The 17,566-nt window shown below is 43.3% G+C and overlaps 1 protein-coding gene across 2 annotated transcripts in view; it reads left to right on the top strand.

Annotated features, from left to right (window-relative positions):
• Positions 1 to 17,566, top strand: part of LOC112230274 (netrin-1) — a 93,283-nt gene that overhangs the window by 53,520 nt on the left and 22,197 nt on the right. Inside the window, exons 4-5 of one of the 2 annotated variants that reach the window (XM_024396503.2) lie at positions 12,107 to 12,256; positions 15,241 to 15,294. In XM_024396503.2, coding sequence (XP_024252271.1) covers positions 12,107 to 12,256; positions 15,241 to 15,294 — 204 coding nt within the window. The remainder of the gene's footprint in view (positions 1 to 12,106; positions 12,257 to 15,240; positions 15,295 to 17,566) is intronic. The other variant, XM_042310791.1, reaches the window with a different exon arrangement.

Here is a 17,566-nt window from a genome sequence, read left to right as displayed (position 1 = left end):
CTGAGAAAAAAGTGCATCTGTGCAGCTGAACCCATAGACAACCCATAGACAAGCCATAGACAAGCCATAGACAAGCCATAGACAAGCCATAGACAAGCCATAGACACTATTCACAGGAGGAGGGATGCCTAAGTCGATGTATTTCAACTGTTATGTTGTTTTCTTCATTTATCTATTTCCTGTATTGTTTGTGATTATTTGCTTGTGTCTGTTCAATGTCATATTTTCACATAACTGCAAAACATGAATTTGCTATAAAGTTAAATTTCTAAAAGATTTGACAGAAAGAGAGAGAGATTGAGAGTAAACCGTCCGATTTATCCAAACACCACATCCAGCATGATTCATTCTTCTGCATGAAAAAAAGTCCTAATAACAAGTCATGGAACCTCACCCAAACATCCATCCATCCCATTATTGCAGTGTTCCCAACTGACATGAACACTTCGGGAATGTCGATTCGGAATGCAAACAGACATCCATCACGAGAGGCTGTGTATCATTAACCCCCATACTATATACCCTCCCCATCTCTATGAGGCTGTCTAATTGTTGGGGATTTAACCTCTGTTACTCAAATCCATCCCTTTTTTTCATGTGGACAAGAGTTGATTCTTTCAGCACCATAACTCACCTCACGGTGGATTTCCCTGTGATACATTTAAGTCTACTGATGCATTTTATCACCGTGTTGATTTTAGATAATCATATTTAATTCAATTAACATTTGAATTCAATGACATTTATTCATCAATTATATTTATTCATTTATATTTATACCGCAGTGCTCCCCGATATGTGTGCGAAGCTCCACTATCAAAAGACTACTGCTCGTCTTTTACCCCCGATTTTCAGAACCGTAGCAGATTTTAATAAGGACCAAAATGAATAATCCATCTTACTCCCAGGTGAACCCTTTTACTCTGGCTTTTTATTAAATATGATTTGCTTTACTTGGAGAGCTAATGAAGACCTCTGGTTCTGAGTCAGAGGCCACAGAGGATTTCCGTGTGTGTGTGGTGTGTGGTGTGTGTGTGTGTGTGTGTGTGTGTCAGAGGCCACAGAGGATTTCTCAGACGTAGCTGAATTAGGGTCAACAAACTAGCAGGAATTCGCTAATGGATTCACTGCAGCTTTGAGTAGTTAGTTAAGCCAAAGTTGAAATGCCACTCAAAACCCTCAATATGCACAATGAGTGTTTGGGTCTATAGCTACTGCAGAGCCTAGAGTAACCAACTTTAATTCTGTTGAGATTTTGCAAGTCTAGTTTCCTAGTTTAAAAAAAAAATGTTAGGATTTACTGTAAATTATTAATTCAATATTATGTCCATTATTTAATGGCAGGAGACTTGATTCCTTAAATATTATGTCAAAACAACTTGTCAAAAAGCTGTGAAAAATGCATCAGTGTGGACCTCTAGGCATCTAATTCTGAACGTGTGCATCCGGGACACGTGGGGCTGGCTCTGAACGTCTCTTGACTCCTTTGATTGTACCAACTGCCAACACTACCGACATGGAAAACCGAGAACTCTCTGTGCCTCCTTCATCATCTCAATGTCTTCTTTTCTCCAGGCTGGTCTTCATCTTTTTGACTCATGCTCGTAACTGCTTGATTCTCTCCCTCTTCGCTGCTGCCAACTTGATGGCCAAACTGTACACATCCTGTTACTTTATATGTGATGTTTTTAACGCAGGTTGTGGAATATGACGTGGTTCCAGTTTTTATTTCTAGAAGATTCTAGGAATGGAGTCTACATCTGTGTTTTTTTTTTTTTTTTGGGGGAATCTAGTGAGGATTGAGTCAAGCTTCTTGCTTATGTTCTCGATAACTTTTACAAGCCTTAGGGCTCAATAGCATTTGCTGGCCGAGAGTACTTAACACCTCTGAACGTAATTTGCGAACCGAGTGAAAAATTCAACAGAGCGCGCTGAACGATCTGCGGACGAACGCTAGATCGACATTCGGTGTGATGTGTGAGAGCTGGGGAGACACAGTATGTAGAGGCACCCAGGCTCTGTCTCTCTGTCTCTGTGTTTCTCTGTCTCTCTGTGTTAATGAAGTTACCACATACAGTGCTTTACCTATTATATATCAACTCCTATGAACCATCTCGTGCTTAGCTTGTAAAATTATTTAAAGTCTGGCATATCATAACTCAAGATAATTCAATGAAAACTAAAACCGTGTAACTAATGTCTGTTCGCTCCAGCAGTGACATAAATACACACCATGCAGCTACACTAAAGTGACAGCAATTAAGACCCTCAGTCATTTATTGTTCAACGGGAACCTTTGCTGGGTAGCTCTTGGGCAGAATAAGCCCTTTAGCAATACAAGAGGGTAGAAGAGTACAGAGTCTTGCTTTTATATGAGAAACTCGATCACTTCAAATGACTCCCATGTGAGACCATTGCGAAGGAAACTGAGAGCAACCGGCCATTTTGGCCCCGAAAGAACAGTGCCCAGAGCCTAGATTTATGGCTTCACCCCTCATTGACTAGAGCGTAAACACAGAATGCATTTTGATTGAGGGCCTGGGCCCTAAGTGACTACTTTTGGAAGGTGCATCTTGTTCGTTTCTCCAACACCTTTGTTGGCAGAGCTATAATAATATCCCATTTTGGCACAGTGTTCAGGCGTGGCCCAAGGCCCACCATGCTTACAGTTTATTGGATAGGGAACCTATTGTTGATACCACACAGGAGGTTGGGCCTAAATCCCATGCAAGTATAGATAGTTAATTAACATGGTATGATAGCCAAGGTGGGCAAAAAGGTAGAAGCTCTCTGGGTGGTCTGGTTACGAATCGAACAAACTCAGCACTGCAAATATTAGTTGAGTTGATGAAGAGTTTGATACGCTGGCTGCCGTGGCAACCCTTTTAGGAGGTTTGTGGCCAAGTAATATTCAGATGCCGTGATAACGGTAAAGAAAACAAATCATTGACACCAGCCTTGGATCTTTGGTTATGATGCTTTAAAAATCTGACGATGAAAGGAGAGTGTCTGAAAGTTATTCTACTGAGAGAAATACCAAGCTTAGTGCAGCGGGGAACCATATTAGTGCCATTACTATCATCGTAATTCACACCGTAACGTCAGCCAGTGTGTAATTACTTCAGTGAGTTGAACCATGAGGAACAAGTTTAACAAACAGAACAAAAATGTGTCTTTGTCAAAGGAAACTCTTACTTTCAGTTAGAATAACATGTAGAAGTTCTTACATTTCTCCTCTCCATATGTCTTGCACTGTAGAACTGTATTAACCATAAATAACATTATGGTAGAGATTTAAAAAAAAAAAAATTGTGTTTGTCATAACTTCTCTGGAAATGAAAAATAAAGTCATATTTATGTTGCTGTTGTCAATTATAATGACTTACATGTATTGTGTTGCATGTAAAATGGCAACTATATAGGAATAATATTGTCTGTATGCCCATAGGCTCTTGCCTTGGCCAAAAGTGTGACATCCCTAAGGTTTCCCCTCAAAAACTTAATCAATAAAATACCAAAACTTATGAAAACCCAAATTGAGATAGACATTCCCTGTATCGGATAAACATGTAATTGAAAAAAGGCCTGAGTCATGTAACACTATTTAATCTCTCCTCTCCACACATTTTTTTGCGGACCAGTAGAAACCTAATTATAATAGAACACAGACATGGCTCGGGTTGGGCCTTATCCAACAGCCAACAAATTATTCTTATAGGCACCGAACGCACAAACCCAAACTGAGGGGGAGCTTTGCAGTACAAACATCAAATGCTTTATGGTAAACGATTGGCAGAGTTAAAAAATTCTCACATTGAGCAATGATCGTCTCCTATGAAGAGCGAGCTCCTTTGAAATGCCTTCCATCACCCTCCCCGTTAACCAAGAACATTTTTCACTCTTTTATGTGCAACTCCCTCCTCAAAGTGTGTGTGTTACACTAGTAGGGAACGCAATCATAGCTCCATCTGAGCCTCTTCAAGGTCTTCATGTAGAGGAACGAAACATTTATATACAGGACCAAGTCCCTCAACCTTCAGAGCCTAAAAAGGCCTATTCTCTCCGACTGCTCCTTTAACTAGGTCATCTTGAGGACCAAGAGAAGCACTTTCTCCCCACTTCAAGTGTGTGTCAGAGGTTGGAAGGAGCTAGCCTTTCGCTAGCCTAGCTAGCCCCTGTAACTAGCTCACCATGAGGGGCTCATTAGCACTTTCTCTGCCCTCTACAAGTGTGTGTGAATGAGGCCTGGAGGATGGAAGGAGTTAGCCTTTTTCGCTAGCTAGTGTCTCTATCTTGCCCAGCCATCTGGAGTAGCTGTGAGGAAGGATAGCAGGATAACGTAGCTACTTAAGTGCTAAGTGGACACACACTTAAAGCTTAAACTCTCACCAGGTGGGCCCCCAGCAGGCTGTTGCAGTCAGCAAGGGCAGGAGGAGAGAGACACCATTGTAAATACAACCCATATTTATGTTTATTTATTTTCCTTTTTGTACTTTAACTATATGCCCATCGTTGCAACATAATATAATATGACATGAAATGTCTCTATTCCTTTGGAACTTTTGTGAGTGTAATGTTTACTGTTAATTTTATATTCTTTATTTCACTTTTGTTTATTATCTATTTCACTTGCTTTGGAAATGTAAACATGTGTTTCCCATGCCAATAAAGCCCTTTGAACTGAATTGAAATTGAGAGAGAGAAAGAGAGAGAAAGCATGAGCGAGTGAGAGCGATAGAGTGAGAGAACAAGAGAGTCAGAGAAAGAGAGAGAAATCGAGAGAACAAGTGAAAAAGAGCGGCCCACCTGCAGACCATGTGCGGAGCAACTTGATTTACTGGCAGGCTTAAGCTGTGGTTAGTGGGGCAGACGCTCTTAAAAACACGGTGCTAGCTCTCAGAAGCTCTGAAGAGGGCCGCACTTTGCCCTCCCTAACGCCCCCCCCCCCATACCCCACTCCCCTCCGCCCCACTGACAGGCTCTTAAATTTACGTGCCTGAAGACCTGCCCGATTGGCCTCGACACTTGTTTATAGGTTGTGTAAGCCCCTCCTTTTTTTCTTTGTCTCTCTCTCTCTGTTTTCTAGCCTCCAACACTCCCCACCTCTCCCAGACAAAATGAGGGAATGAAACCTGGTGACAGATTGGCCTGAAAGTGGTAATCGTTACACTCGCTTTAAAGCCCGCCGGCCTGATAAGGGGAGAGGGCTACGGATTCCCCCTTCGTTGTCTGATTAAGATAAGCGAGAGTAGCAGCAACAGCTACTGACTCACATAATACAGACAAAGAGAGAGAGAGAGAGAGAGAGGTCATGATCAGATGAGCTCCTGCATTTTTCAGCATGTTCTTTAAAAAAAAGATAAGATTTAGTGTTAGATCAACTTGGATTTTTTTTGTCAGGAACATATACAGGATGCTACTCTCTACAACATAACCTTCACTATGTCACCAGGACATATACAGGATGCTACCCTCTACAACATAACCTTCACTATGTCACCAGGACATATACAGGATGCTACCCTCTACAACATAACCTTCACTATGTCACCAGGACATATACAGGATGCTACCCTCTACAACATAACCTTCACTATGTCACCAGGACATATACAGGATGCTACTCTCTACAACATAACCTTCACTATGTCACCAGGACATATACAGGATGCTACCCTCTACAACATAACCTTCACTATGTCACCAGGACATATACAGGATGCTACCCTCTACAACATAACCTTCACTATGTCACCAGGACATATACAGGATGCTACCCTCTACAACATAACCTTCACTATGTCACCAGGACATATACAGGATTCTACCCTCTACAACATAACCTTCACTATAGGACATATACAGGATGCTACCCTCTACAACATAACCTTCACTATGTCACCAGGACATATACAGGATGCTACCCTCTCACAACATAACCATTCACTATGTCACCAGGACATATACAGGATGCTACCCTCTACAACATAACCTCCACTATGTCACCAGGAACATATACAGGATGCTACCCTCTACAACATAACCTTCACTATGTCACCAGGACATATACAGGATGCTACCCTCTACAACATAACCTCCACTATGTCACCAGGACATATACAGGATGCTACCCTCTACAACATAACCTCCACTATGTCACCAGGACATATACAGGATGCTACCCTCTACAACATAACCTTCACTATGTCACCAGGACATATACAGGATGCTACCCTCTACAACATAACCTCCACTATGTCACCAGGAACATATACAGGATGCTACCCTCTACAACATAACCTTCACTATGTCACCAGGACATATACAGGATGCTACCCTCTACAACATAACCTTCACTATGTCACCAGGACATATACAGGATGCTACCCTCTACAACATAACCTTCACTCCAAATCAAAACGCAAAACCTACAACCTGAATTTGGACGGAATTACGGAATCACCTGGAAGGCTTACAACTACCAAAGATTATTATTCCAACACTATACAGCAAATTATATGGAAAACAACAGAAACCTGAAAACACCATCCAACATGGAACTGAGTGAGTAATGTTTAGTCTGAAGCTATATTTTATTTCCAAAAACCAAGAAGAAAAATACATTACATGACTTTATAAGGACTGAATGCTAAATCAAGGCTGCCAAGCTTGATACAACTTCAATTAGCACTGATGTGTCAAGTGAGAGGTGTCAAAGCCTTTTAGCCCAACAATGGCAGGAGAGTCGCACAGTCTACTCCAACCAAATGGAGAGGCCTTAGAAGCTGCATCCTGCTGTTCAGAGGTAATTAAAATACAGAACCTTGTGTATGTAAAGAATGATAAGGCAAGAAAAGATCACCAAATGAAGCTCCTTATGGAAAATCAAGAGATACTTTTTGCTGACTATTATAAAAATGGGAACATCAGCAACCTCATCTTCCACACAAACCATCCCCTGGCATGGCACAGTACTATATTAGCACACTGTTAGGAGGGGGGGTAGTGTTAACGAGGGGTGGAAACTCAGGATACTAGACAACAAGGACTCGGAGTCAGCTAATATAAATCTCTATAAGTCTGGAACAGTATTGATACAGGGCAAACAGTTTCAGCTGGACGTCCACCTAATCAAAGAATTAGCCCAGCAGGAGAATTTCTCCCTTGAGAAAGATACCCCCACCCCGAGCTGGTCAAACTAGACCTCTTCATTATATAACCCCACAGACGAGCAACTCCAAGCGGAAAGTCAACCTCCCAGCACAGAGTACAACCCCCTCATTGAAATGAAGGATACATTTACCCAGCTGGATGTATGGCAGGTGGAGCTGGAACAGCAGGCGATTACACTCCAGTCAGCACAGACTCAGACAACAGTCCAGCACAACAACACCCCCTTACCCAGACCCGGAGAGCTGGAGGTGGAGAGAGACATCTGCACTCTGGACTGTGGTGAGACAACTTTAATAATATAAAAAGCAAGAGCAGGAGAAGAACAGAGCACTAGAGGAGAGGATTAGACTGCTGGAGGAGAGGGTGAGGGTGAGGGTGAGGGGGATGGCGTGTGACAGAGAACAACCCACTAGAGAGGTGGCCACCCCCCGCAGAGAAGCCAGCAGAACAGCCCACCTCAGCTCCCAACAAAAGTCTCGACACCACAGCAGAACAGTCCACACCAGACCCTGACCATAGAGTCGACATCACAGCAGAACAGACAAATGAAGAACCCCAAGCCCAGGGGCTCTCACCCCCTCTGAGCACCCCCTGTCAGCCACCCTGATAGCCCTCCTGACAACCCCCCCACACCCACTGAGGGCATACACAAGACACAGATTGTACTCCTTATGGACTCAAATGGGAAATATATACAAGAAAAAACTAACTTTTTCCCAAACACTCTGGTGTCCAAACACCCAGCGCGCCCTGGACCTTCTGTCTGAGGACCAAGAGCTGGTAGTCCCATTCACCAAACTATTGGGTGATAAACAGGTAAGGGACTCAGGGGTATATGCTAATTTGGTAAAGAGCAGACCTAACTCACTCCATTATATTAATCAAAACAGGAACATTTTACATTTGGCTAGAAATTCAATGATCTTAACAGAGAAACATGTCCTCCTGTGTGCTACCTATCCCCCCACTAGAATCCCCATACTTTAATGAAGACAGCTTCTCCATCTTGGAGGGGGAAATCAATAATTTCCAGGCCCAGGGACATGTACTAGTCTGTGGCGACCTAAATGGCAGAACTGGACAAGAACCTGACACCCTCAGCACACAGGGGGACAAACACCTGCCTGGAGGTGACAGCATTCCCTCCCCCATATGCCCTCCTAGGCACAACATAACCAACAAAATTGGGTCACAACTCCTGCAGCTCTGTCGCAAGCTGGGTATGTACATAGTCAATGATAGGCTTTGAGAGGACTCCTACGGTAGGTACACCTATAGCTCATCGCTTGGCAGTAGTACTGTAGACTCCTTTATCACTGACCTCAACCCAGAGTCTCTCAGAGCGTTCACAGTCAGCCCACTGACAACCCTATCAGATCACAGCAAAATCACAGTCTACTTGAACAGAGCAATACTCAATCATGAGACATCAAAGCCAAAGGAACTGAGTAATATTAAGAAATGCTATAGATGGAAGGAATGTAGTTTAGAAACCTACCAAAAAACAATTAGGCAACAACAAATTCAATCCATTTTAGACAACTTCCTGGACAAAACGTTCTACTGTAGTAGCGAAGGTGTAAACTTGACAGTAGAAAATCTTAACTGTATATTTGACCTCTCAGCTTCCCTATTAAATCTAAAAATCTCAAATAGAAAACTGAAGAAAATGAACAACAATGACAAATAGTTTGATGAAGAATGCAAAAATCTAAGAAAGAAATTGAGAAACATGTCCAACCAAAAACATAGAGTCTACACCTTCACTATGGTGAATCACTAAAACAATACAGAAATACACTACAGAAGAAGAAGGAACAGCACGTCAGAAATCAGCTCAATGTAAATGAAGAATCCATAGACTCTAACCACTTCTGGGAAAATTGGAAAACACTAAACAAACAACAACACAAATAATTATCTATCCAAAATGGAGATGTATAAATAAACCACTTCTCCAATCTTTTTGGCTCTATAACAAAGAACAAACAGCAAAAACATATACATGATCAAATACAAATCTTAGAATCAACTATGAAAGACTACCAGAACCCACTGGATTCTCCAATTACCTTGAATGAGCTACAGGACAAAATAAAAACCCTCCAACCCAAAAAGGCCTGTGGTGTTGATGGTATCCTCAATGAAATGATAAAAAATATAAACAACAAATTCCAATTGACTATACTAAACCTCTTTAACATCATCCTTAGCTTTGGCATCTTTGGCAATATTTGGACTGATCACCCCAATCCACAAAAGTGGAGACAAATTTGACCCCGATAAATACCGTGGGATAAACAAAGGCAAAGTCTTCTCATGCTTTGTTGATTTCAAAAAAGCCTTTGACTCAATTTGGCATGAGGGTCTGCTATACAAATTGATGGAAAGTGGTGTTGGGGGAAAAACATACATAAAGTGGTGTTGGGGGAAAAACATTATAAAATCCATGTACACAAACAACAAGTGTGCGGTTAAAATAGGCAAAAAACACAAACAGTTCTTCCCACAGGCCCGTGGAGTGAGAGAGGGATGCAGCTTAAGCCCCACCCTCTTCAACATATATATCAACGAATTGGCGCGGGCACTAGAAAAGTCTGCAGCACCCGGCCTCACCCTACTAGAACCTGAAGTCAAATGTCTACTTTTTGTTGATGGTCTGGTGCTTCTGTCACCAACCAAGGAGGGCCTACAGCAGCACCTAGATCTTCTGCACAGATTCGGCCAGACCTGGGCCCTGACAGACCTGGGCCCTGACAGACCTGGGCCCTGACAGTAAGTCTCAGTAAGACCAAAATAATGGTGTTTCAAAAAAGGTCCAGTCACCAGGACCACAAATACAAATTCCATCTAGACACCGTTGCCCTAGAGCACACAAAAAAACTATACATACCTTGACATAAACATCAGCGCCACAGGTAACTTCCACAAAGCTGTGAACGATCTTAGAGACAAGGCAAGAAGGGCATTCTATGCCATCAAAAGTGACTGACCCAAACTTAAGGAAAGCTTTGACTATGTACAGACTCAGTGAGCATAGCCTTGCTATTGAGAAAGCCTGTCTTCTCTTGAGAGCCACGCAGCCTATGTGCACATTGCCCACAAAATGAGGTGGAAACTGAGCTGCACTTCCCATCCTCCTGCCCAATGTATGACCATATTAGAGACACATTTCCCTCAGATTACACAGATCCACAAAGAATTCAAAAACAAACCCGATTTTGATAAACTCCCATATCTACTGGGTGAAATACCACAGTGTGCCATCACAGCAGCAATATTTGTGACCTGTTGCCACAAGAAGAGGTCAACCAGTGAAGAACAAACACCATTGCAAATACAACCCATATTTATGCTTATTTATTTTCCCTTTTGTACTTTAACCATTTGTACATCGTTATAACACTGTATATATACATAATATGACATATGTAATGTCTTTATTCTTTCAGAACGTTGTGAGTGTAATGTTTACTGTACATTTTTATTGTTTATTTCACTTTTGTATATTATCCATTTCACTTGCTTTGGCAATGTTAACATGTGTTTCCCATGCCAATAAAGCCATTTGAACTAAATTGAGAGAGAGAGAGAGAGAGAGAGAGAGAGAGAGAGACTGGCTCATAGCCTGTATGAATCAACCAAAATACAAAAGCTTCTCATAAAATCTTGTACCTAATCTCAACACTCTCTGGTCATTAGATCCAGTCATTTAGTAGAGTTCCAGTTAAAAGCAGAGGCTAAGCAACATTCACATAACATTCCCACCACGGGGAACGAGAATGCACATTGTGGTCTGTAACACCAGTGTAACCGCTTATACCCACAAAACCTCAAATTGCATAGCTCAAACTGAGACCTTTGATGATTCTCATAGTGAGAAGTGACACTGGAGAGATGTAGGGAGAGGTCATTCTGAAGGACAATACGCCCGCAGGCTAAAACCCGACATCACTGGCTGGAAAACAGAAATTTGCTGAAACCCCGACATCGTTGGTTGTTCTGTAGGACATACTGTAAACATTCAACACGGAACACAGCCCATGGGACGCACACAACCAGACCCAATTCACATAGTTCTGCTACCCTGGCAACAACGTCTCATGGAGTTTAGGGGCTTAGTGACTAGAGGAAAGATTATTAGAGAAGTTCTGGTATTGATTAGAATATAGGATTTGTGTCATGTGTGACATATCGTTATGGTAACCACGCCATGCCTGGATATGACAGTACAAACACAAGGAAAAACTTTGCCTATAGTTTACCATTTATATATTATCACTGTTTATCTGTTATTCAACACTTTATCAAACTTGATATAGTGAGTTTAGTTGGCAAGATAGAGCAACTGTGGGTTTAGTTGAAAATAAAGACAGGGGGTTAGCCTAGTGCAGGCAAAAGATGTTGCATTCCTGAAGCATATGTCTTAGATAGACTCCCCAGGCAGAGAGGAAATCTGACAGCCATTTTGGTTCCAGACTCAAACCACTGATTAATAAAAAACAGCCAATCAGGATTATCACTCCGATTTAATCATCTAGTAAACACAGTCGCCTGCTCTAGTCTCCTTCTTTCCCACAAAGAAAGAGCTAACGATTCCCAGCAGTCAATGTCAACTAGTACTGTATGCCAGTTTGAATATGCTGAGCGTATGCTGTTCGTGTGTATTGCAGTGATGGCACTGCAAGTCAAGCTTGTCGTGTTGTGGACCCAAGTAAGTCCTGTCACTCTTCCTGCAGCAAGCCTCACAAGCTACACTGTCTCTTCTGTCCTCGACGCTCACGTTTCCAACCCTGTTGTTACCACCGCCACTGCTGTTGTTGTTGTTTTGTACTGTATCTGTGCTCTCTCTGTATATGGGTGTTACGTGTTTTTGTGTCCCCACCCACGCCAAACGTGTGTTCTCTTACCTCTTCTCTTCTGTTCCTCACAGCATGTGATTGCCATCCCGTGGGTGCTGCTGGCAAAACCTGTAACCAAACCACGGGTCAATGTCCCTGTAAAGACGGCGTGACTGGTATCACATGCAACCGCTGCGCTAAAGGCTACCAGCAGAGCCGCTCGCCCATTGCCCCCTGCATAAGTACGTGGAACCCAGCCTTTCCTAGTTGCCTGAACTTGCCTCACCAGCCACATATGACTTTTGTGCCCATTCCATCTCTATGCTTAAACATTCATGCACACCTCCACAAAGAAAATTGACAGCTTACAAAAAGGAACAAACTCACTCACTCACTCAACCAACCACCAACCCTCCCTCCCTCCCAACCAACCAACCAACCAACCACCAACCCTCCCTCCCTCCCAACCAACCAACCACCAACCCTCCCTCCCTCCCAACCAACCAACCAACCACCAACCCTCCCTCCCTCCCAACCAACCAACCAACCACCAACCCTCCCTCCCTCCCAACCAACCAACCAACCACCAACCCTCCCTCCCTCCCAACCAACCAACCAACCACCAACCCTCCCTCCCTCCCAACCAACCAACCAACCACCAACCCTCCCTCCCTCCCAACCAACCAACCAACCACCAACCCTCCCTCCCTCCCAACCAACCAACCAACCACCAACCCTCCCTCCCTCCCAACCAACCAACCAACCACCAACCCTCCCTCCCTCCCAACCAACCAACCAACCACCAACCCTCCCTCCCTCCCAACCAACCAACCAACCACCAACCCTCCCTCCCTCCCAACCAACCAACCAACCAACCACCAACCCTCCCTCCCTCCCAACCAACCAACCAACCACCAACCCTCCCTCCCTCCCAACCAACCAACCAACCACCAACCCTCCCTCCCTCCCAACCAACCCCCCCACACTCTATCCTGGCTTGAAAAACACACACTACATGGCACAGAATCCTACTTTTCTTCTTTCTCTCTTCCATTGGTTTCCTCAGACAAGCGTTTAGCCACAGTGTTCTGACCAACGGGTAAATCTGAAAGCTAAAATAAACAAATCATCCCCCAGAATCCTCTGTGAAGCCTCAACCTCCCCATGTTGACAGTCCCCATAAATCCAACAGTGCCAAGTCCAGAGCCGAGTTAACGAACACCAACTTTAGGATCCACCAGTGTCCCTCATTGGCTAAAAAGCGAAAAGGGCCAATGACCAAGGGAAATTGGCATCTCCAAAAATAAATATCTGAATTTTTTGGCATTTGTTTTCAGACCCCAAAACAATACATTTTAATTGCTGCTTTTAGTCAATAAAATTATGATTCGGAGGTTAAACAAAAGCTCTTATGAAATTATTTATTCCGAAAGGGGTATATTTGGCGAATGTCCAAGCCAAGGGGATAATTAAACCTACAAACTCCATTGGAATCTGATATCTTCCATTTTCCTGGGAAAGTCGAGCCACTCAGTCGGAGGTGTGAAACTTGGAGATGCTGAGGTCCCAGCGATCAGATCGGATCAACACAAATATTTAGTTTCTTCAATAATTGCTAAATAATCTTTTTTAAAGCCCTTCCCATTAACATTTAGCGATACTGAAACATCTTGCCAATTTCAGTTTTAACAGGGAGGGATAAAATGTCATATCTCTGACTTCATATACTTTCCAATGTAGAGGGCCATAAATCAGACCATATGAGTTGATTATGAGAAACGGGCTCATTATTATTATTATGTGATCTGGCACGTGTGGCTGAATCCTGATCGGCTATCAGGGCTTGGCAGGTCGATTAGCAGTGACACAGAGTAATCAGTAGGGAGTAAAAACCACATGGCCCCTGGCAGCAATTATTTTTCTTGTCACAAGACAGACGCTTTGATTCTTAATGAGAAAATAACAAATTAGGCCTGTATAAATGAAACAATTAAGGGAAAGGGGATACCTAATCAGTTGTACAACTGAATGCATTCAACTTAAATGTGTCTTCCGAATTTAACCCAACCCCTCTGAATCAAAGAGGTACGGGGGGCTGCCTTTATCGATGTCCACGTCACCGGCGCCCGGGGAGCAGTTGTTGTTAAGGGTTAACTGCCTTGCTCAAAGGCAGTACGGGAGCGACCTTTTGGTTACTGGCCCAACACTCTTAACCACTAGGTTACCTGCCGCCCCTATGATGAGTAAACTTTTAGATTCCTAATGTTTATATACAGTATACAGTATTGTATACTATACTGCCTGATTGGGATAAGTCCTGCAAACTAATCCAATCAGAGACGTTGATCAAAAGACTCGATTCTTTTTTCCTTTACCACACAGAATCTTCATCTATGCATGACGGTACACTGCTATTGTACTCCTTTCCTGTGTATCTTATCTAGCTTGCCACCCTTTCCTTTGATCTATGTGTTCTCATACAGCGGTATGTGTGCTTGTCTGTCCTTGCTTCCCCTCACTGCTTACTCACCTGTTTCGGTGGTTTTATCCCCCTTTTGCCGCCAGTGTAACAAAATGCATTATGTTTTATATCTACATCTAATGTTACCATCCTGCTCCTTTGGAGATAATAGGAGCCCTCTTTATGCATGGCTTACTTCAAACGTCAACTTCCTGCCTCTGTGAATAGCCGACACGAGAGGGTGAAGTAGAGCTGAGAGAATGAAGTCTTGGATGCAAAACCGCAGAGACCTCGTCGTGGGGGCGAATAGAGGCGTGAGGGGAGAGACGTTACAGATTTCACACCCCTCCTGCTATCGCCCCCTCCAGATCTTAAGATTGCATCTCGCTGTTCCCCTTTGATCTGATCTGCCAGGTAGCTCCACCTGTATGGCATTCATATTAGGAAGTCCTCCGTTCTCAAGCCTTCCTAATATGGATGCTGTACAGCTGAGAGAGTAAGTCTCTACAGGTGAAACCTAACCAGTAACCATCCCTTCGTACGGTTACCCCACACGGCACGTCTACATCTACTGAAAAACTGTAGGTTGTACACTAATGCTAAAGCTTGTCTGCTGGAAAATAAACACTCTTATTGTATACTCGTCTTATTTTACATAACTCTTTCATCAAAATAACAGTTGTCTTTAATCCTATGGCGAATGTATTAAAACATAATGAAGCTAACTTTTGTCTGTGTTTGTGCGGTGTTTTTACCTGGAAACAGAGATTCCCGTTGTTCCTCCGACAACCACAGCCAGCAGTACAGAGAAGCCAGCAGGTGAGTGGCTCTTCTCAGTCCTTATCTCTCTGCTTGTGTGATCCTAATATTGCTTGTGTGATCCTAATTCCTCTGCAAGATGGGATTATCAGAACATGTTCTTGAGACTTATTTGTTGATATCAAACTGTTTAAATGCCACTGGCTACCCATAATGCCTGTAGCTAGGATTTGGTTTACAGTGTGTATTTAGGCTGAACAGAAAACAGAAAGAACCGCTCTCCCGCTCTTCCATCCACACCCCTTCTAACTAAACATTTCCTTCACGTGAAATGTTAGAATGAGTACAGTTTAAATTGGATCCCCATTGCCTCCCCCCTCGCTCGAAGTTCATAAATATTAAATCAATTAGCCATTGCCTTGGGATGTAGCTCCTTTAATCTTACACTCTTCATCCAATTAACTGTGTAACTGGAACACAGTGGGGTGTAACAGGAAACGCAGTGGGGTGTTGGCACGGCAACGCGCTGGGCCATGATATTGTTGATCTGTTGATTTTGTCTCTCTCTAAGAGGAAAAGAGAGGGAATATGGTAGAGAGAGGAAAAGAAAGGTATTTGGGGTTCTGGCGCTAATCAGGGAAGCCAGCTCTTTCTCGAATTCAGAAGAGAGGATACAGTAGCTTGTTCAGAGGAAAATTCTTCCAAATTATACAGCGTACATCACTCTCCCACCAGCTACTGTCAAAACACAGCAGTACTCTGTATATATAATTGAATGGACTACTTCCTTAGTTAAATCTTGTTAATCAACATGGGGAGATTAAATGGAATTTGAAGGCACTTTTATATAAACATCTGTTAAACTTGAAAATTAAGCCAGAGACATGGTATGTGATATAAACTATTCAGGAAAGAATGTTAAGAACCGCATTACAAATGAGCAAAGATGACAATGAAGATTTGCCACGAGTTAAGTCAACACACGAACCTGTCAGGGGGCAACGCAGGCCACAGACTTATTCTTTGCCCCTAGCTTGTGGAAAAGTGTGGTCATAGTGGTGTTCCTCTCTCAGACAGCGAGAGGAATCGTAGCGTGCGAGAACGCCTGGCAGCTGCTCTCATTTCTCTACTGCTGCTCTGACAGATCCGATTGACAGGGAAGTGAGGGTACTGCTGGTGTCGGAGAGTAAAGCCCCCCTCCTTTTTCCCCCTCTTTCCGCCACTTCTCTTCTCTCCCCGTTTCACGCTTTGTTTTGTAATATCACCAAATCAATACAACAGGTGTTGACCTTACTGTGAAATGCTTACTTACAAGCCCTTAACCAACTATACAGTTAAAAAAAAAAGAGAGTTAAGGAAATATTGACTAAATAAAACTAAAGTAAAAATGTAACACAATAAAATAACAATAATAAGGCTATATACAGGGGGCACCTCGACCAAGTCAATGTGCGGGGTACAGGTTAATCGAGGTAATTTGTACATGTAAGTAGAGGTAAAGGGACTATGCATAGATAATAAACAGCGAGTAGCAGCAGTTCGGGTGGCCATTTGATTAATTGTTCAGCAGTCTTATGGCTTGTGGGTAGAAGCTGTTAAGGAGCCTTTTGGTCCTAGACTTGGTGCTTGCCATGCGGTAGCAGAGAGAACAGTCTATGACATGGGTAACTGGAGTCTTTGACAATTATTCAGTGTGTGTTGAGGATTTGTTGAGGATCAGTGTGGCAGATGTGTTGTTGCCTACCCTTACCACCTGGGACAGCCCCTCAGGAAGTCCAGGATCCAGTTGCAGAGGGAGGGGTTTAGTCCCAATGTCCTTAGCTCAGTGATGAGCTTCGTGGGCACTATGGTGTTGAACGCCGAGCTGTAGTCAATGAAAAGCATTCTGATATAGGTGTTCCTTTTGTCCAGGTGGGAAAGGGCAGTGTGGAGTGCGATTGAGATTGTGGCATATGTGGATCTGTTGGGCGGTATGCAAATTGGAGTGGGTCTAGGGTTTCCGGGATGATGGTGTTGATGTGCGCCATGACCAGCCTTTAAAAACACTTCATGGCTGTGCTATGGGGCGGTAGTCATTTAGGCAGGTTACCTTCCCTTTCTTGGGCACATGGACTATGGTGATCTGCTTGAAATGTAGGTATTACAGACTCTGTCAGGGAGAGGTTGAAAATGTCAGTAAAGACACTTGCCAGTTGGTCCACGCATGCTCTGAGTACACGTCCTGGTAATCCATCTGTTGATCTGTTTAAAGGTCTTGCTCACATCTGCTACGGAGAGCGTGATCACACAGTCGTCCGGAACAGCCAGTGCTCTCATGCATGCTTCAGTGATG

This window comes from Oncorhynchus tshawytscha, linkage group LG32 (assembly GCF_018296145.1).
Source record: "Oncorhynchus tshawytscha isolate Ot180627B linkage group LG32, Otsh_v2.0, whole genome shotgun sequence".
Lineage (NCBI taxonomy): Eukaryota > Metazoa > Chordata > Actinopteri > Salmoniformes > Salmonidae > Oncorhynchus > Oncorhynchus tshawytscha.
Note: the sequence above shows the minus strand (reverse complement) of the source record. Positions and strands in the feature narration are given on the sequence as shown.